The sequence below is a fragment of the Siphateles boraxobius genome, unplaced genomic scaffold (genome assembly GCF_051911475.1).
Source record: "Siphateles boraxobius isolate OS27281-9 unplaced genomic scaffold, OSU_SipBor_1 13, whole genome shotgun sequence".
NCBI classification, from domain to species: Eukaryota; Metazoa; Chordata; class Actinopteri; order Cypriniformes; family Leuciscidae; genus Siphateles; species Siphateles boraxobius.
The window spans coordinates 10494553-10516185 of NW_027508733.1; the positions used below are offsets into that span (position 1 = coordinate 10494553).

General features: G+C 38.2%; 1 protein-coding gene across 1 annotated transcript; it reads left to right on the top strand.

Moving 5' to 3' along the window:
• The first annotated feature begins 11166 nt into the window (after window positions 1–11166).
• Window positions 11167–21271, top strand: LOC143736378 (uncharacterized). The gene is made up of 23 exons (XM_077227119.1): window positions 11167–11173; window positions 13293–14339; window positions 14453–14592; window positions 14726–14927; window positions 15043–15159; window positions 15331–15533; window positions 16519–16666; window positions 16795–17478; window positions 17836–17960; window positions 18091–18249; window positions 18420–18464; window positions 18649–18741; window positions 18841–18918; window positions 19063–19151; window positions 19240–19342; window positions 19474–19590; window positions 19757–19872; window positions 19955–20113; window positions 20201–20261; window positions 20488–20616; window positions 20771–20866; window positions 20957–21039; window positions 21162–21271. The coding sequence occupies exons 1-23, from the start codon at window positions 11167–11169 to the stop codon at window positions 21187–21189; spliced, it is 4029 nt and encodes a 1342-aa protein (XP_077083234.1). The 3' UTR covers window positions 21190–21271.
• The last annotated feature ends 362 nt before the right edge of the window (window positions 21272–21633 follow it).

Consider the following 21633-nt stretch of genomic DNA (forward strand, 5'->3'; position numbering starts at 1 on the left):
AATGTGGTGTTAAGACGCACGGTGTCGAAGCTCCGCATTATTTCATGTAATCTCTTCAGAATACACCCTATTTTATCAGCACATCGTATTCATTTAATCACTTTTATATGTTTGAAACATTCCGCCTTCGGAATCTTTCACTTAAAATGAGCAAGTCTACGAGGACAGGAGGCAAACAACAGACTCAAGTTCAACATGCACAGGCCTGTCAAGAAAGCAGCAAAATGGCGGAAAAATAAGAATGCTGATTTGTTTATATTTCTGTTTATTCTTTTATGTTTTCCAGCTCTTCTGCCTGTTCCTGTCATCATCAGTAACTCTTCACAATGTTATTCATCATCATCATCATCATCTTCATCTAACTGTTCATTAGTGTGTTCATCAGTGTTGAATGTGAGTGATGCGACTCTCTCCTGGTACGCAGGAATGAGTGTATTGTCCAGCTTCAGTGTGTGTGATCTCAGCATCAGTCTCTCTCTACCTCTGGAGGTGGAATATCAGGATAAAAACACCTACAGCTGTGTGCTGAACAATCCCATCAGCAACCAGACCACACATCTGGACATCAACACACTCTGTCACACATGTGCAGGTACCACAGCACTGATGAAATATGTGTGTATTTACTGACCTGGGGTGCGTTTCCCAAAGCCAACTATGGTCGCAAGTTCCGTCGTTACCAATAGAGTTCAATGGAAATTGCGGCAAACAATGCTTTTGGGAAACGCACCCCAGTTCTCTGTCTTGTGACTCATTCTTTCTGTATCATTACAGCACTGGACACACAGTCTTCTTCAGTCTCTCAGATAGTGTTGATCTCTGCCGTTGCTGGAGCTCTGATGATTGTTGTTATAGTAGTAATCTGCAAGAAACACAGAAAAACTGACCGAGAAGGCAAGTGTTTTACCTACATCTTTTAATAAAGTACTATAAAAGAATACTCTAATTGTATTACAATTATTTTCATAATTTTCGTAGTAAATGTCATCTAGTTCCTTTTTATTAGAAGAAACCAAAATCATTTTTGCAGTTATTGGGTTTGGCACTTAAATTGAAAAATGTATTCATGTCATAACATGTCACTGGTCCGCACTCTTTACTCGTCTCACTCACACAAACTGCATTAAAACACTTCAAATGCAAACACAGAAATACATTTCTACATTATTTCAAGAAACAAAACAACTTTTTCCGATTTATGAACCATCTTGCATGTGTAAAGATGCAGTCTGTTCCTGGTGTTCAAATAAACGTTGTTTTTTTTTTTTTATTATTGTTCAGCTTTAATGAAAATTATATGAAAATAATTTAATTATATATGTTGCATACTCTGAAGACCTTTGTATGCCTGTTTAAAAAGTTGTCAAATTGAAATTTTAAAAATTGCAGTGTTAAATATTTTTTAATTAATAGCATTAATGCTTACATTTCTTGATAAGAGTCTTGGTAATAATGCATATGTTGTTAATAAACAGATCTAGTTAAGATTGTTTGTTTAATGCTGCATCTTTTGCATCTATTCTTGTTTAAACAGTTCAGACTTGTGAAGAAGGGATCACTTACGCTGAGCCAAGGTTCAACAAAAGAAAAGAACAATTGGTAAGATCATTTAATCTCTTTATTTATGCTGCCTTCACATGCAATTGGAATTATTGTAAATAGTTTCCTAGTTAAAAATTGGACATGAATGCCCTTCAGGTCAAAATTTGAATGAGATGAGTTTGTAATCATGACTTCAGAAGTAGGAAGTACAACATTTTTGATAGCACATGAAAGTATCATTAGTCTCAAGGTTAAATTCAGCTGTGAGTCGCATTCAGATGTGTGGTCTGTAGGAGGGCAATGGGTCATCAAGCGAGACACCGAGCGGGTCCCCGGCGTTCACTGGCCACTTGGGACGGGTAAACGGGAGGACACTGGCTCTACACAAGGACTATAAAACCTAGCAAGCATGTTGGGTGTCGCCTAGCCTGCAGCTCTATGTATATCTGTCAGTGAGGCGCCGGCGTGCGCCAATGCCCAGGAGAAAGCAACAATTCTGGTAGAGTGAGCTCTCAACCCGAGGGGGCAAGGCACGCCTTGGGTCTGATACGCCAAGACGATGGCATCCACTATCCAGCGGGCCAACCTTTGCTTAGAGACAGCCTTTCCCTTCTGCTGGCCTCCATAACAGACAAAGAGCTGTTCTGAGGTCCTGAAGCAAAGTGTGGACGGGACAGCTAGGGCGGGTCTGCCTCCTCCACGGGCAGCACTTGCAGGTTCACCACCTGGTCATTGAAAGGAGTGGTGGAAACCTTGGGCACGTATCCGGTCTAAGGATAATGTGAGAGTTGGCCAGCCAGGCAAGTTTTGTTGACCGAAAATGCATGTTAGTATCAATAATATTATAATAATAATAATATTGTTAAAATGTAGGTATCCCCAACTAAGCAAGCTAGAGTGGCAAGGAAGCAAAACTCCATCAGGAGAAAAAAACCTTGGGAAAGTCCAGGCTCAGTCGGGGGGCCAGTTCAATGGCCAATGAACGAACATGGTTCATTAAGATTCAGGCTGAAAAGAAGCACAACACTGAGCATTTCCAGGGGGCTTCTCGGTCAGAATAACACCTCTCAACGAACAGGTTTAACTTCAGCATAAGCGCACCTTGTAGAGGGGCACTCTCACTGAAGTAATGGTGTCTACCACTACTGAGGGTAGACCACGTATGTCCTCTGCATCCCGTCTAGAAACCACACGTGGAGGTTCCAGAGGTCTGGACGTGGGTGCCATAGTGCCCTGTCTCTGAGAAAGCAGGTCCTCTACTGAAGTCTAAAACTATTGGATCTGCCCAGAGTCACTCTGGATATGCATTAACCACTCGCTAACATTTGGTCGTGACGTATGCCTAGTGTTCGCCTTAGCCAACTCATTCGCCACTTACGGAGCAAGCTGGACAATCAAACATTGACCATGATTGGCCTGGTAAAAAATTGAATGGAAAAAAACAAAGACTACAGCACAATCCCAGACGTAGTACTGAAGGAAAATGAAAATTGAGCGGAAGTACGTAGGAGGGCGGAGCCAGGCTAGTCCAGTTGGGGCAATACAGGGCAACTAACAAATCCTGCTACATGTCCTCCCTGACTTTGCACAGTGTCTTTGCAAGTAGGCTCACTGGGGAAAATGCATATTTGCGTTGGCACCGGTGTCAGCTGTGTGCCAGTGGATCCGTGCCGAGGGTCCCCTTGGTCAGGGAGTAAAACAACTGGTTATGGATCGAGTCCGTAGAGGCAAACAGATCTACCTGTGCGGCTCCAAAGAAGTTCCATATCAGCTGGACCGCCTGGGGATGGAGACGCCACTCTTCCGGAAGCGTAGGCTGTCGTGAGAGCTTGTCGGCGGCATGATTGAGCAGGCCGGGAATGTGAATAGTCTGAAGATTTGACAGCAAGCCAGGGTGATTGTCACTCAGATTGTCACTGCCATGCCCTGATTGTCACTCAGATTGTCACTGCCATGCCCATCTTGGGACTCAGCCATAAAGCTGGTGCTAAAGCCACCTCATATGAAGCGTTACTGCTGCTGCGGCTGCCATATGTCCCAGGAGCCTCTGAAAAAGTTCCAGTGTGGCCGCCATCCTGCCTTTGAACAAATTTAAGCAGTTCAACACTGACCAAGCATGTTCCTCCTTGAGGCATGCTGTCTGGTTGACTAAGTCCAACTCCGTAACGAGAAACCCTCTTGCAGCGGCATCTCTTCTCTTCTCTGATGACGAGGTCAGGGCAACCTGTCACTCACATGAGATCAACCAATAGCAAACCACAACCAGCCAACCATCCAATCAATTCCCCATGGACAAAATCAAGTCCCGCCCTAGATTTCTCTTGTTTCACTTGATATATGTCACAATATGGAAGAATAGACAATCGCAACATCCATTTCATATCAACTTTAAGGGTACATGTCTAATGTATTAATATGCACTAGGGGTAAAGAAGGGGCGGGGATAAAGTATTTTGAGGGTACTGCGCAAGTGACAAGCAGTTGTACCCCTAAAGGCACACATTTTGCATTTTATTTTCCCTGACAGTGAATAATATAACTTAATTGCAGTATTTGATTGTAAAGAATTTGTTTATTTTTTAAGATTAACAATTTTGCAACTATTGCATCACCACTTGATGTCCAATGTAAAATGTAGGCCTTGAAGCAAAACCACTGAGAATCCAATCTTAATCTACCTTATGTTATCTTAGCAGTTCGAGGGAGATATAGCCCTTTTCAGGATGTCACATTTCTAATATAATAACTTTGCTATTATTGTATCTTGTGTGATGTGTTTTACAGAAAGTTGAAGAGGAGGATCACGTAGAGTATATGCCTATTACCGTGAGAAGATCATCAAACTTCAGTCTTTAAGTATCAGATTCATACTGTACAGACATATTTGATCTTTTGGGTGGATGATCAGCTTGTGCATGAGAATATGTCTCCTGATAGACGTTTGTATTTGATGTCAGTTTGTTAGTGTGTTTAAGGTGTCAGTAATGTGCCTGTATAAATAGCATGTGGTTAAAGGTGTTTTTTCCATTCCTGCTCATATGATGCTCAGTTTTACTTCTGCTCTACACAAAACAACTTTCAACAGATTAACTCAAACCAAACGTTATATACAATATATAGTGTAAGATCTTACTGTGTAAATGTGAAATATGAAATGTCATAAATTTTGTGTATAAGAAATATTAAGATATTTAAATCGATTTGCATCTCACTCTTCAGTTCTGAAAGAATTAAAAGACCACTGCAAAATTGCTAAATTTCTTTAATTAAAAAAACTGGTAAAGTTTTTTTGTATTTAAAACATGATTCAGTTCAGTAATATCACGAGTGATGTTTTCCTGGATATCAGCATGATTTCAAATGTGATATCCACTTTATGCAACAGTTCAATAAACTATAAATTAATATTGACAGTTGTTGCTTTAATTTGCCAACGAATGTTCCGGAGCAGAACAGTTTTGAACAGAACTCTTGAATTAACCTGTTAAAAACCAACGCCCCCGGTACCGGGGGCAACGGGGCGCCCCCCCCCCCCCCCCCCCCCCCCCCCCCCGCGAAAAAAAATTCATATTCAAATTTCTAAGCAACCACTGAAATGGAATAACAAAATAGGTATCATTTTAAAGCTTAGAATCTCAGCTTTTTAATGCATCTAATCACTTTGATCAACTCCAAACGAGTGCTGAGTAATCCCTCTAAAACGGAGTGTACCGCCAGCTGGCGCCACCTAGCTTCGATAAAAAATAATAATAATATTTTGCAAAAATATTACCTTGATCAACTTAAAATAGGTGTCATTTGAAAGCTTAGAGTCTGAAATTTACAATGAATGTAGCCAATTTTATAACTTCCTAAGTAGTGATGAGTTATTTGCTGATAAATAGAAAAAATGTTTTCATAATTTATGAAGTAGTACATACTACAATATGTCAAATACATCCTACAGCTCAGATAGTCATGTGCCATATGTCATTTGAAAGGTCTCAATGAGTAGAATAGAACAAGCATAATTGTTTCGGGCTTTTTACTAAACTTGTGTGAGGTTTTGTACAAGAAGCCCCTCAAGAGACCATATGTAAATCATATAAGGATGCATAATTTAAGGCACATTTCCGTTCGTAACTTCATTAAACATACTCCGATTGTGGGAAATGACACATCATTATTTACAGCAGATTCTTACGATTAAAATGAGTCCAAACTTAACATAATCCATCACTCAGAACTAAAGATATTCCTCATGGATTTCTACCACAACGAAAATCCAAAGACGCACGTAGCCAAGCAAGGTAGCTTAGACTTGGCCTTTTCACTCGTATCTTCATGAAAGATACCCAGTAGGGGTAAAATCTTTGCGTGGCAGGGGGAGCTGCCACTCGACCAGTCACGGATATATGCGCCTGCCACTGCGTTATATGCGCCGGCCACTCGACCAGTCACGGATATATGCGCCTGCCACTGCGTTATATGCGCCGGCCACTCGACCAGTCACGGATATATGCGCCTGCCACTGCGTTATATGCGCCGGCCACTCGACCAGTCACGGATATATGCGCCGGCCACTCGACCAGTCACAGATATATGCGCCGGCCACTCGACCAGTCACGGATATATGCGCCGGCCACTCGACCAGTCACAGATATATGCGCCTGCCACTCGACCAGTCACGGATATATGCGCCGGCCACTGCGTTATATGCGCCAGCCACTCGACCAGTCACAGATATATGCGCCTGCCACTCGAACTTACACAATATGTAAGGTTAAAAAAAAAATGCAGCGCGCGTCTCGTGGTTCTATTAGCATCGCGCCGGCCACTACCAGCCACACGATCTCTCACTGTTTACATCCATCAGACACTCCTAATGATACACAAAAGCACACATACAGTGCAATACATATCTTATTTACCTACATCTCATCTTATCTGTTTTTTTATTTGCTATATTTTTACCCGTATGGGAGCGCGCTCGTGGCTAAGCGAAGCGTCGCACCAGCCACACGAGCTCTCGCTGTTTACGGCCACTACCAGCCACACGATCTCTCACTGTTTACATCTATCAGACACTCCTAATGATACACGAGAGCACACATACAGTGCAATACATATCTTATTTACCTATATCTCATCTTATCTGTTTTTTTATTTGCTATTTTTACCCGTATGGGAGCGCGCTCGTGGCTAAGCGAAGCGTCGCACCAGCCACACAATCTCTCGCTGTTTACGGCCACTACCAGCCACACAATCTCTCACTGTTTACATCCATCAGACACTCCTAATGATACACAGAAGCACACATACAGTGCAATACATATATTATTTACCTAATTCTCATCTTATCTGTCTTTTTATTTGCTATTTTTACCCGTATGGGAGCGCGCTCGTGGCTAAGCGAAGCGATCGCACCAGCCACACAATCTCTCTCTGTTTACGGCCACTACCAGCCACACAATCTCTCACTGTTTACATCCATCAGACACTCCTAATGATACACAGAAGCACACATACAGTGCAATACATATCTTATTTACCTAATTCTCATCTTATCTGTTTTTTTATTTGCTATTTTTACCCGTATGGGAGCGCGCTCGTGTCTAAGCGAAGCGTCGCACCAACCATACTATCTCTCGCTGTTTACGGCCACTACCAGCCACACAATCTCTCACTGTTTACATCCATCAGACACTCCTAATGATACACAGAAGCACACATACAGTGCAATACATATATTATTTACCTAATTCTCATCTTATCTGTCTTTTTATTTGCTATTTTTACCCGTATGGGAGCGCGCTCGTGGCTAAGCGAAGCGATCGCACCAGCCACACAATCTCTCGCTGTTTACGGCCACTACCAGCCACACAATCTCTCACTGTTTACATCCATCAGACACTCCTAATGATACACAGAAGCACACATACAGTGCAATACATATCTTATTTACCTAATTCTCATCTTATCTGTTTTTTTATTTGCTATTTTTACCCGTATGGGAGCGCGCTCGTGGCTAAGCGAAGCGTCGCACCAACCATACTATCTCTCGCTGTTTACGGCCACTACCAGCCACACAATCTCTCACTGTTTACATCCATCAGACACTCCTAATGATATACAGAAGCACACATACAGTGCAATACATATCTTATTTACCTACTTCTCATCTTATCTGTTGTTTTTTTTTTTTGCTCTTTTTACCCGTATGGGAGCGCGCTCGTGGCTAAGCGAAGGGATCGCACCAGCCACACGATCTCTCGCTGTTTACGGCCACTACCAGCCACACAATCTCTCACTGTTTACATCCATCAGACACTCCTAATGATACACAGAAGCACACATACAGTGCAATACAGATCTTATTTACCTTTTCTCACCTTATCTTGTTTTTTATTCACTCTTTTGACCAGTGCCGCGCCAGCTACACGACTGTTGCAGCTGCCTGATACTCATTCTGAAGAATGATTTTGACCACTTTTAAGTTTTGTATAAAGTCTTTTTTTAAAGTCTGATTAATTTTGTGTAATTGTATATTAATTTTAATCAATGTTTGACCAAACAATTCCCTTGATTTAATAAATAAGAAGCATAGAAGAAGGCATTTATAGCCTATAGCAATAAAATCGTGGCATGGTTTCTGTGCGATCACTTGCATTGTACGTTCCTCACATGCACAATAAATATATATATGGTGATTTGCCGGGGGGGATGCCTGAGATTTCCCCCTTTCTGGTCAATGTGCCTCTGCTTAATTATTTTTATAAATGTACCCCCCCCCCCCTCAAAGTGATCAGTGCTACTACACTAGTGGCGAGACGGATAACAAAACTTATCACGGATCCGTGGTTTGATTAAAGTCAATTTTATTTTAAAATGCGCTACTTAGATATAGCTGCCGCAGCCTCTCTGTACCACTCTGCAGACTTGATCAATGTCCCGCCCACAGCGCTATCTGATTGGTTACACCTCACGAGTAATAGCCTATCAACACTTGTGTTTCGTGTTTCGAAAGGAAGGCAGCCGCATCTTATTCAGCATATTACTGAAGCGGGAATAAACATCACAATCTGATTATCTGTTTCTATGCAAGCAGAGACAAGCAGAGTTAGTGTGTCCCAGTCATGAGTCACACTGAGAATGGCCGAAGTTACACACGGTGTTTCACTCAATTGAGGCTAAAGTAAAGGTTTTTTTATTACTCACTCACTCTTGAGCGTCTGGCGCGAGTGATTTAAATTTCAATGTAAAGACGCGTTTACGCCAGAGCCATAGAGAGAAAGAGTTGCGACACTCCCATAGACCATAGACATCATGCCATAGACCGCCATAGGAACTTTGGAATGCGGAAGTAACGCGTGTCGTGGAGCAGCCAATAGTTCCAAACACTGATAGTTCCAGCACTGAACCCCATTCATTTTCAGTGTTTCCGAAGTACGCTCGCTGGTAAATTAGTGAAATTACTGTATTTTTTTACTTTTACACACATTAGCCGACCTCTCGTGAATCTAGTCAGTAGTTATATTTTATGTAGCCAGTTTTAGTTAATGTTTATTGGAAGATAATAGGTTAATTGCAGCTATAGCCTAGCTTACATGACACTTACGTTAGCTAACTTACGGTAACTTACTGATGTATATAATATATAATATTATTAATAATAATATTTTATATATATATATATATATATATATATATATATATATATATATATATACACACACACACACACACACACACACAATTAATTTATTTAAATGGGTTAGTGTTATGTGTGTATATATGGATATTTGTCAAAATGTGTGTTTGTGTAATACATATAGGCCTACATAAATACACATGCATTCATATATATATATATATATATATACAAATAATATATTATGTGTATGGGTTAGGGTTAGTTATGTGTGATTTGAAATATATATAGCCTACATGTGTAGCCTACTGTACACAGTACATCGTGTATTTGTGTGCGTTTTCTGATGAATGGTTTAGTCTATGATTAGGGTAGGATGAAGGGGTACATTAGCCATACTGAAATGAATCCCGTTAACAGTTATTTAGCTACGTATTTAGGAACATAGTTAATTCACTCATTAACTATCTCTCCGGTTTCATTTTATGAAGTTAATATTTACCGAACATTGCTGCAAATATAGTCGTTGCTTTCTACGTTATGGGAGCAGTCCATTTCCCTCCTAAATCATTCATTTGTACATGCACAGCGTAATTATTTATATTTTATGTTGTTTGGAAATTCTGAACGGACCGCTACTGCAGACCTCTTTGCGTAAACACGAAGGTAACGTTAGGCTAAATCGGAATTTATAAGCAAGATCACGGATCAATAGCCTAATACAGCCCAGTTGTGCTAAAATAAATATCATGAGACGTCCATCATCAGATGAAAGCCGCTAAAGCCAGTGCTACTACCCATGCGAACATGAATACTAAGCTTTTCCCTCCAAAAAAGCTTATCTTATATACAGTATTTCGTTGTCACTCTGCCTCAAATGCAAAACTGACATTAACTAAATCCAATAATGCAGTAACAGCTGAAAAAGTACTTGGGTGTGTGTTTTATTTTATATTTACCGTTCAATAATACAATCGCTGCTGTCTGTCCATAGAAGAACATGACAGCCAGCGTATGTTTTGGAACTATTGGGGCTTACATGAACCACGTGGCAGCCATAGCGGCGACATCAAAGCGTGTCGCAACTCTTTCTCTCTATGGCTCTGGTTTACGCGCGTCTAGAGGTCTTTAAACGCGAGGAGTTTAGCGCGGCGCGGGCGCGTCCAGTTCGCGCGAATGAGGCGAATTGACTAACACAGATAATGCATCTGTCTTTTCTATCATTTCACTGTAGCTCAGCATCGCGATGTAAAGTTAACGTTGTTACTTTAACAGCAGCAGTAAAACTGTTTCTACCGTGATGGTTTAACTTTGCAATCAATCCGTGGTAAGCGCTGTAATGTGAACCATAAAATGAATATGAATAAAAAGGTTTCAAAACATCCCCCCTCCCCCCTCTGTTTTTTTTTTTTCACAAATCGCACCCTGATAAATAAGCTAGAAATGTCTAGCCTACTCTTGAAACAATTCAAAACGAAAAGAAATAGGCTATTCTCAAATTATGGAATCCATATTCAATAAGCATTTCTCTCCGCGCGTTCATTACAAAGATGGCGTCCTCAACTTGTCCACTGACACAGAAATCATTTTGGGAATGGGTTGGGGTGGGGGTTGTGTCACCCCGTTACTTTGAACCCCCACCTAGTGAACACAGGTAACATCGACGACCCCCACCTTCAGATGCTACATCTGAGTTTTTTATTGGTTGATTTGGATTGGCATTACATCCAACAATCTAACTGGTTGACAGCAACAAACAATGACGATGCATTTCAAGGCTCACGGTGATTTTCCATCCACCGTTTTTGCGTAAGTACACCTGTTTTTGATACAGCTAGATGTTTTGCATGCAAATTCGTTATTTACACATTTTATAGACGCCATATATTTAAACTTGCCACTGATTATCGTTAGTTGCTTTACTTAGTAGCTACTAAATGCAAAGTTATTTTTTTTTAAAAGTTTTAATGACTGAAGTGTTGATCGTTGACGCCATGGAAGGTATGCAAACTAATTCAACATTTGGTAACACTTTATAATAATAGATAGCCTATGTTTAACGCTTTAGATTACAGCTCGGAAAGTACTGCGTAATTAAGATGAATTTACAATGTAACTTTCCGTAATTGTAGTGTAGCTACCTAAGAAGTACTTGCATGTAAGTATAAAGTGAACAATATGTAAATTTTGGGGAATAAAGGGGTAACAACCAGGAGAATAAAAAAACATATGTATACTTTAAGTATTATAGAACTATATAGCCCAATTTATACTTCTGCGTCGAACTGCCGCCGTAGCTGTGTGTTGCGCGCGTACCTCTCCAAAAATGTAACAATTCAATACAATTTTATTTGTAGGCCTATAGCACATTTTAAAACAACTGGCGTTGACCAAAGTGCTTAACAAGGACAAAAGATATACAATACAAGCACAATAGCAACATAATAAACAAGAAACAGGAAGAACACACGGTAACACTTTATTTCAGTGTCCTTGTTACATATGTTACATGTACTTACCATAGTAATAACAGTAAATTATGCATAATTACACGCAACTAACCCTCAACCAAATCCTACCCTAACCCTTTAGTAAGTACATGTAGTTGCTTAATATTACTCAGTACATATATAATTACACTGTAACAATGACACCTTAAAATAAAGTGTAACCGAACACACATATCAAGATATATTAAAAGCTAATGAAAATAAATGCGTTTTCAAAAAGGATTTAAAAAGTGACAGAGTTTGTGCAGATCTGATATGAGGCGGTCAATTCTACGCGGACGCAAGCGCTGTGATTGGTCTGCTAGAACCCCTCCCTCGGGTTTAACATGCTCCTTCTGTATGAGTAGTTGCGCGTAAACGCGGACACCGACGCAGAAGTATAAATTAAAACCAACGCGTTGCCTACAGAGTAGAGGCTGCGGCGTAGGTCTGACGCAGAAGTATAAATTGGGCCAGCCGCCCGGGGGAGGAGGAAACGTTAATGTCTTTATTAATTGATTTATATAGGTGTATATTTATGGGTACTTATTCTACTACTATGGTACAACAAACTTACATTTGGGAGCAATTAAGCGAGAACGTACCTTTTTGTTATAATTGTGTACACATACATACTGTATAGGCTTTTAAAAAATACAGGATACATATCTTTAAAAAAAATATAGGGAAAAAAATATATATTTTCCCTGGGAAATATAGCCTACTTTTGTTCCATGTAGTTACAATAAAAATACATGCACAATCTAATATCACTGATTCAGATTTTTTTTATTCTACTAATTGTTACCCCTTTATTCCCCAAACTTTATAAATTCTTACCTTATACTTACATGTAAGTACTTTATAGGTACACTATAATTACTGAAAATTAGACTGTAAAATCACATTAATTACGCAGTACTTTCCGGGCTATAATCTAAAGCATTACCGATATGTTTACTCAAAATCAATTTTTCTTGGTTCATTTATTCATAAATATCTATTTCATTTTCAGCTAGGAAGTTTGAGTTTGTGACTCAACAAGAGCTTTTAAGTCTGCAAGGAGATCAGGACTGTAGCTACTGCAGTAAATCAGTAAAAGCATCCAAGGATCACATAAATCTAAAACATTTCAGATTTGCTGTCCACTATAGTGCTGGTGGCGTGAGTAAGTAAAGAATTTTAAAAATATTTGTATCTGTTTTTTTATTTACATAAAATATATGTAAAAACCATGTCGTAATGCTGATTAATATCCATAATATTCATGATCCATAATTTCCTTCCTTTGTAGAGAAGTTCTCAATACCATGTTACTGTCCTGACAAAAAGAGTGGGATAAGGAGCCACTGGCACTGTTCAAAGTGTGACAAAATAGTTATAAGATCATTCGATTTTAAGTGTCACTTAAAAAAACATGGTAAGGTTATTTCTAGCTGTGAATTGTGTACTCTATATTTTTAGATGCTTAATTTGTCTTTTTGTCATTCATTTTTGTTTTGTTTTTGTGTTGTGGAAACAACAGGTCTGGTGGTAGCTGAAAGACCCTCAGGTCAGCACATAATACATAAACATCCTACACAGTTATTCTACATCAATGTAACTGCAATAAAGTTAAAAATATCATAAAGTTATTTATCATGATCATTTCTTAGATGATGGAGAACCCTGCCAGGACACCCCTGTTGATCCAGTCCAGACAGGGAACTTGTTCTGCAATATATGTGAGATTCATTTTAGCAACACATCTAATTACAAAAGACACGAAAGACAACAGCATGGCAAGGAGGAACCAATGTTGTGTATAGATTCTTTAAATGGAATCTATGTAACAACAAAAGAGTCCCATGGGGTGAGACTACCCATACATGTGCAAAAGTCTTCAGTAATTAGTTATTTTGCTTGTGAAGTGGAGTCATGCATGGACTTCATGAACATAGCAGCAAATAGTGGAAACCCTGGGAAAGAATGCTTTCACTTAGAAAGGACTAAGACAGCAACATCGTATAGTCCCCCAGAACCACTGTGCAATGAGTCCTTGGATGAGATGATAGAAAAAGGACTGATTTCCAAACCCAGACAAGAAGAATGCACATCGTTAAACCGGAAGGCTTGCTCTGAGGATGTTGACACCGTCTTTCCGATTTTTTGGGGTGAGCAAGGGCTCTCTGAACGCTATATTTACTTTTCTGTGTATACTGGCCAAAAGGACAATTGGTGTAGGCTTGGACGAACAATCTGCACCTTTGACAGTAAAACTGGTAAATGGCACTGCAGGTGCAGAGGCACAAAATTCAAGATCAGTTGTGCCCATCGATATTTGTCCATGTGGTGGCTTTTTCAAGAACATCCTCAGCTGCTACAAAATGCAGTGGACAATTCAAATGAGGAACTTGAAGAGATGGAGGAGAATTTCAGTGCCACAGATGACATCCATCAACATTCAGAAAATTCACATAGTGGTATCATCACACAGACTAACTACTTTTGGAGTTCAAAAAGAATCCCAGAGGACCTTCCAGTGGATTTAACCACAGAAGTAAAGCCCATTCCAGAACATTTTGAACCTCAAGAAGTAGAGTGCCCATACTGTCCTGGGCCATCTCCGCCAAATCTTGAAGACAGACTACTAATCACCCGACAAGCAACTGTTTACGGCATATTCAAACAATATAAAGGTAGGATGAGTTCTGTAATTATTTACATGGTGAATAACATTCTGTTCTTATAAAGGATGTAAATTAACAAATTGCATTGATTTATTTATTTATTTTATTTATTTTTCATCTAGGTGTATCTGTCTATGCAAAAGAATGTCCTGTCTGCAGAAACCTGGTCAGGTTTCAGGAGTATAAGAGTGGGTTCCACAACTATAACAACAGAGTGTTCCTGTCAATCCCCTTATGCTCTTTTCTGACAGCTGGAATTTCAGTAAGTATGCACATTGCACAAACTTATTATTTCAATTTAAATAATTAGAGGGCATATTTCAAGATATTTAAACGGGTGGTTATGAAAACTGTTGATTAAATGTTTACAACGTTATTATATTCACTTTCCACAGAATCACATTGCTGTGGGTCGCATGATCAGAACAATGGAATCCCATTCCCGATCTAAATTGCCAGTCAATACTTTAAGAAAGGCATTTTACCATTTCTGTGCGCTAAGACAGTACTCGTACAATTTTTTTTGTTACCGATGTGGACACCACCCATACATTGTCATAGCAGATGCCAACTGGAAAGTTGCATTCGATTTACCAGGTGAGTGTAACATCTGAACAAAAAACATAATCTGTAAAAAAAAAAAAAATAATGCATTCACCTTAACACACATTCTAACAGCTTGTCAATACCCCTTTTACGTTATAATTTCTAGTCAATCTCATGAGACGCCCAGACATAGACAACATCGGCCCCCAGGACACTCAGGCTAATGTGGAAACAAGATGGGAGGACCTAGAAAAAGAGATCATTGCCACTGGATTTTGTGATGGTAGCCATGAATACCCTGTAATTCTACTATTGGCTTTAATGATAATAATGTCTATTAACAATGTCAATGTGTTACATTTGTAAAAAATCAGGGTAAAACTATATTTATTGTAGTTTTGTAGCTATAGTGGCAAAATTAACTGATGTTGATCTAAAAACTTATGTTCCTCAGATTCATCTAACAACCCTTTCACAAGTCCGCTGACATATTCAGCATTTGCACCTTGGATTGGGAAACACACCAGAGTTGATGACAAGGTTCCAAAAACTGAAATTAACAAAGGTCTCTCTCAAAGTGAAAGGGTGAACTCTGCATGCCGTGAAGTCCGGGAAGTTGATGAAGACCAGATTTTGCAAATACTGGACTCAAGATCGGTAAGATATTTAGCAGTATGCCATATATAATGAGTGCACTAGGCTCACCCGCTCATACTTACCGGAGTATTAGACGCACTTGCAGCTAATTACCTTCTTTGAACTCAAACTGAGACCCCACATGCACATTTATTCTGGCTGGCCTCACTGAAGGAATTCTGGACTCTTCCTCTCAGCTGTCTTTGTAAAGAACTTTAGTAACCTGTGATTAGCATACATGAATTGTATTCATCATCTTTGAGCTAAGTGATGATCCTGTGAATTATACTTACCTGATACGATTTCCTTCTCAATCCTCCACAGTTTTAATGTGTAATATTCCTCTTCATCCCTGTTGAGATTAATGTGTAGTTAAAGACCATCATTTTACATGTGAAAGACTTTGGATAATTATTCAAGATATTAAGAGGGTGTACCATAACATTGGTCCCACTTTACATCAGATGGCCTTTACTACTATATAATTACATTTAAATTAATAACTTTGATACAATGCAGTTATTGTTTAAATACATGTTTTTAAACTGTAATTACATTTAAAAAATACCAGCATGTAATTACATCTATAATTACACTGTTGACCAATCCATTATACCTTAACTTACTCTTAAACCTAAAAATACCACCTAACCTGTCCTAACTTTAACTGTATCCCACCTCAATAGCAGCAAAAATGTGTTGCAATACAATATGAACTTAATACTGTACGTATATTGTACTTAGTTTTTTGATGCAAGTACTAAAGTAGTTAAGGCCACCTAATGTAAAGTGGGACTTTTACCTTTATACTGACCTTGAAAACCTACCTGCCTTAAATTTTTACATAATATATATAATTTGATCCATTGAATGTTCTTTAATAATCTTTGTTTTTTTTTCATTATCATTATCCTTCTGAGAAAGTAATATGACCTGTTTGCCTTTTTAGCATGCCAGAACTTTTTTTCCCCATAAACAATAATAATCGTTTATAATTTCTCTACAGCACAAAAGAGAAGACCTGGTGAAGGCATGCAATTGTCTTGGAGTGTCTTCAACTGGCTCGATAACAGACCTTATAAACAGGCTGGAGGAACTTCTCCTTTATAAGGAGATTTACCCCAAAATGTTTGTGAAGCTGAAGAAAGCTGGAGGTAAGATATTGGTATTCCATGTCATATACATTATTTAGTGCAGGGAATTGTTCATGCTTTTCTTGTTTTATTATCCATAATTATGCAGAAAACATTTGCATAATAACATTTCTGTTATTATAACACAGGTGGAGTGTTACATATGGGCTGCACCCATGGTGTTGTATATTATGCATCACCATTATGGTGGCAGGAATCTGCACGGGACCACGGGGATGCTCTCCTAAGTTTTAAATATCCACCCACTGTGTATATCTCTGACATTGCTGGACGTGTTGCCAGACATGTGAACAATCGAACACAGCAGAGATTCTTCCAGCCAAATGATGGACGGGTATGTGCACCAACGGAAGCCAACATATCACTTGCAGCTGAAGGAAAGTTAACTGTAGATCTTGAATGGATAAAGAACATCAGAAGGAAACCAAGATTTGCAGGAAAAGCCAAAGAAATGGACAAGTTCTCATATCCACACCCTGAGACTGGGACATCAGACCGGTACTCATTGTATGACAGATTTCATCAAAAAAACCAGAAGCGCCCTGAAGAGAGACTACGCAGCCTTAAAGTGATCCCAGACCTGGCTGCTCTGATTAATTCTGCAGCAGCAGAACAAATAAACAGAGAGCTTTCCTCAAGCCGCTACTCACTGTGCCAAATGAAGGAAACCCATTACATGTTCTCACTGCGTCTCTATTTTCACCTCCACAATGAAAAACTTAATAGTTCCTTCATGAAGGAAATGGAAAAACAAAACACATCAGAGGCCATACGCCTCGGATTAAATGGCAAACTAGTATGTGGCAGAACAGGTAAGAATGTGAAAATTTAAAATGACTTTTACATTAAATTTAATACAGGTTTGACACTTACCCCTGGTTTCACAGACAAAGCTTAGGTCTAGTCTCAGACTTAAATGAATGTTTTAGCTGTCTTAACTAAAAAATAACTTGAACTGACAATTATTAGAATCAGTGTCATTGTTTTGTCACAAGATGCATACTAATTATGTTGTATTCTAGGGCATTTTCCTCTTCTAAGGCATTTTGATAAACCCTGCTTAATGTTCCATACTTATCTAAGATGTACTCCTGACTTAAGTTAAGCCATGTCTGTGAAACTGGGCCATTATGTATTAATATAATGCAACTATTCAAAATTAACTCTAGAAACATACACAAGAAAAACTGACCAAGACTCCAGAAGTCCTCAGGGTCCAGCAAAAGAAGACAGTTCTACTGTTGATTGTTACCAGTTTTCAGTGTCAATGTTTCCAGTTAATGAAACAAACAAGGTAACGTGTGCTCGTTTTCAAAGCTGTATATATATATATATATATATATATATATATATATATATATATATAATTTTTATTTTTTTTCAATAGGAAAATAAGAATATTAACATAACTTTTTCAACCTTAGGACAAAATCTCACATCTCTATTCTGTCGAGAAGAGAGACACCACTGTCATTGCTAAAATCTCTCACTACACCTCATTGGAACTACGTGACCTGAAAAGCCTTTGCCCACCTGATCTCTTGAAAGACACCAGTATTTGGATGCCATGGCTGACTGATAATGTGATTACCAATTATTATGACTAATATTAGTTTAATTTAATCCAATTGATAAACTCATTAGTGAACTGTTACTTATCTAAAATGTGATGTTAAACTTTTAAGACATGTACAGTAGATATTGAAACTCACATTACAATTTCTACAATGCATTTTCATATTGTGCTTTAAAGGCAGTGAATTGTCGGGTTGCACAAATTGCAGCAGAGACCCAGGATGTAAGTAATTACTTCATAACATATACTTTTTTCACACTACTTTTCATAAAATATTTTTTTTGTCAATTTCATAAAAGTTTATCAATTATTCCTATTGTGCGATTTATTCAACATACATGCTATATGAGACAGGTGTAGTGCATTTCCTTTATACAATTTACATGTAATTTTGTTCTATCCTCAGTGTATAGCCTTGACGACTGACACATTCATTTTGTGGCATAGAGACTGGCTTGCTTCAAAAACAGTTTCAGATTCTCATTTGAATATTCTTGAGGTACTGTACAATTTGTAAAATAAATATATATTAAGGTTTCCTGCATGTTTCTACATGTAATGACACAGTATAATGTGTTTCCTATTTCTTTCATTATAGAATGATGCACAGAAAATTCTGTTTCCAAGAATTATTGGTGGCCAGACACCAGAGAGAGGATGCCACTTCATTCTTTGGGTAAGTTCAACTCAAGAAGTGTTAGTCACACAATGAGGAAATTAGATAATAAAGAGACTGTACAGAGAAGTAAAATTTTGTAAATAAGTCAATTTAGCATTTGTAAGCGTTGTAAATTAGCCCTTTATTGAATTTCTTCTACAGGTGTTTGACAAGACAGCAAAACAAATAAGAATTTATGACAACACACAGCACAACATTGACATTTCAGCATCAGACATGGACATTCTGAAGTACGATCCATCATTTATTTAATATTTGTATACGTTTAAAAATATTGAATGACTTGGTTGCCTACTTTACATTAATTCTATTTCCCAGAGATGTGTTTAGAAATCTAGACTCCCTGGAAGGGTGGCCTGTGTGCAATCCGCAGCAATGGCAGAGAAACGATGGAAGCAGCTGTGGTGTTTTTGTTTGCACAGTAAGTGGATGGAGATTTATTTTCACTAATGTGTACATGAATTAACATTTATATAATAAATACAATGAGTCTTCAATCAAAAATTGTTTACTAGTACACTACATTATACGAAGCGCTTTACATTTTCATAGGCTGCAGAGATGGAAGCAAAAGGTCTCAACATGTCATCCGAGTTGCTCCACACTGAACAGTTGATTCACCTTAGAGTTTACCATGCTTCGTGTTTGGTTGAAAATATACAAACTGAGGTAAAGGAGAGTCCCAATTTCTAAATTAAATCATGCTTCTTTTTCTATAAAATGGATGCATGTATGGTCTGTCTAGGGTCTAAAATTTTTGTAAATTATAAACTAAATATTATAATTACTATTTTGCTTAAAATCATAAACTAGTTTGCACCTCTTCTGTTCTTAGGACTTTACACCAAAGATGACAACTTCCAAAATTAAACTTCACACCAAAGATGAGGCTGAAAACAAATGTTTGGCCCAGGAGATTGGTGTTTGTATTTTTCAAAAAACCGGGAACAAGTAAGTGACCATACTGCATTTTACCATGTTATACTATATAGATTGAATATTTATTTAAATGTGCATCTTGTTTCTTCTGCAGAACCATGCATCCAGATGTGAAGACACTGCAATGGATTCAGTGTGACATTTGTAATGAGTGGCTGCACTATGACTGTGCTGGCATAAATCATACAATGGTCACAAAGGACATGGCATTTAGCTGTGGATGTGACATTGAAACGTCATATCCTTATGAGAAGTATGCAGTTTACATTTCCAAACAAACTTCACTAACTTCATTAAAATCCATTCAATATTTTTCTTACCATCCCATTTCTTTTTACAGAACTCTATCAATTTTGAAGCAGGGATTGGTGGTAGACGTAGTGACAGATCAGGAGATAATGGTAAACAACATGAATACTTCATCACACCAATAACTGAATAAATGTGACTTGCCTTTTTTGTAAGGTGAATATTACAAGTGAAACAAATATATATTTTTTTGAATTGTGACACAATTAGAAAAATAATATATATTTGTTTCACTTGTTTCAAAGAGATACTGAATGAACCCCCATACAGTTATTTCATTACTGTATGAAATTAATTGACCATTTCCTCACATTGTAGGAACTACACAGTGGCTTGACAAGTGGCACAATAAGATCAAACAGGATGTTTTTGCATAAAAATCCAACATTTGCCCCTAAGCTGAAGATGAAACTAAATGAAAGGATTTCTTTTTTTGATGAACAACAGGTAAAACTATTTTATAATTAACAAACAATCAAGTAACTTTTGTAGGAAAACCCACAAATACAAACATTTATTTATTAACATTTGGAAATAAGCTACACTTCAGATAAAACAAATATACTTTAACAACGTTGAATGCAATGCCTTTTGCCAACAGACAGAGGGGATCATTGATAGACTTCAACAAGTCACAAAGATTGACATGAAAGAGTTAATCAATACATCCTACATTTTGGAAGTATTAACTCCTGAGGTAAATTTGATAATTTTGTTCGCCTATGACTCACTTCATGGGTCATCATGTAAATAGCCGTCCTCTCTTTCCTTTCTTGGTCTTTCAAAGGTAACCCTATTAATCATAAAAAAAACAGAGGGCTTCCAAAGGTTCCAGGCAGAAACGGTTTTGCACACAAAGGGACATTTGGCGTAAGTATGTTAAAATGGCATTTTAGTACCCTTTTTTCTGATTTTAGTATTTGCTCTATAGCTTTGTCTATTCTGTGTGTTTTATAAATCCTTAAATGATTAAACTCTTATCATTTTTACAGAATATCCAGGGATCCAGATTGGTTTTAAGGGCAAAGGGATGCCTCATTGCTGTGCCACACACATTGTGCTGTCAGAACTTTTTTCTCTGTATACAATAAATTATTACAAATAATAATTAGCCTACCAATGCTGTTTCAATGTTGTTGAATAACACAAACATTTAAAGAAATGGTTTATAAAGCTTTATAAATGGTTCACCAAACGAGTACTTAAAAAGGTAGGCTGTTTAAACAATATTTCATAAAACAATGTGTAGAGATCAGTAAGAGATCTTGTGGCTGGCGCAACGGTAAGAGCCACGAGCGCGCTCCCATACGGGTAAAAAAGAGCGAATAAAAATAAGATTTAGTTGAGAAATAGGTAAATAAGATCTGTATTGGACTGTCTGCGTGCTCTCGTGTATCATTAGGAGTGTCTGATGGATGTAAACAGTGAGAGATTGTGTGGCTGGTAGTGGCCGTAAACAGCGAG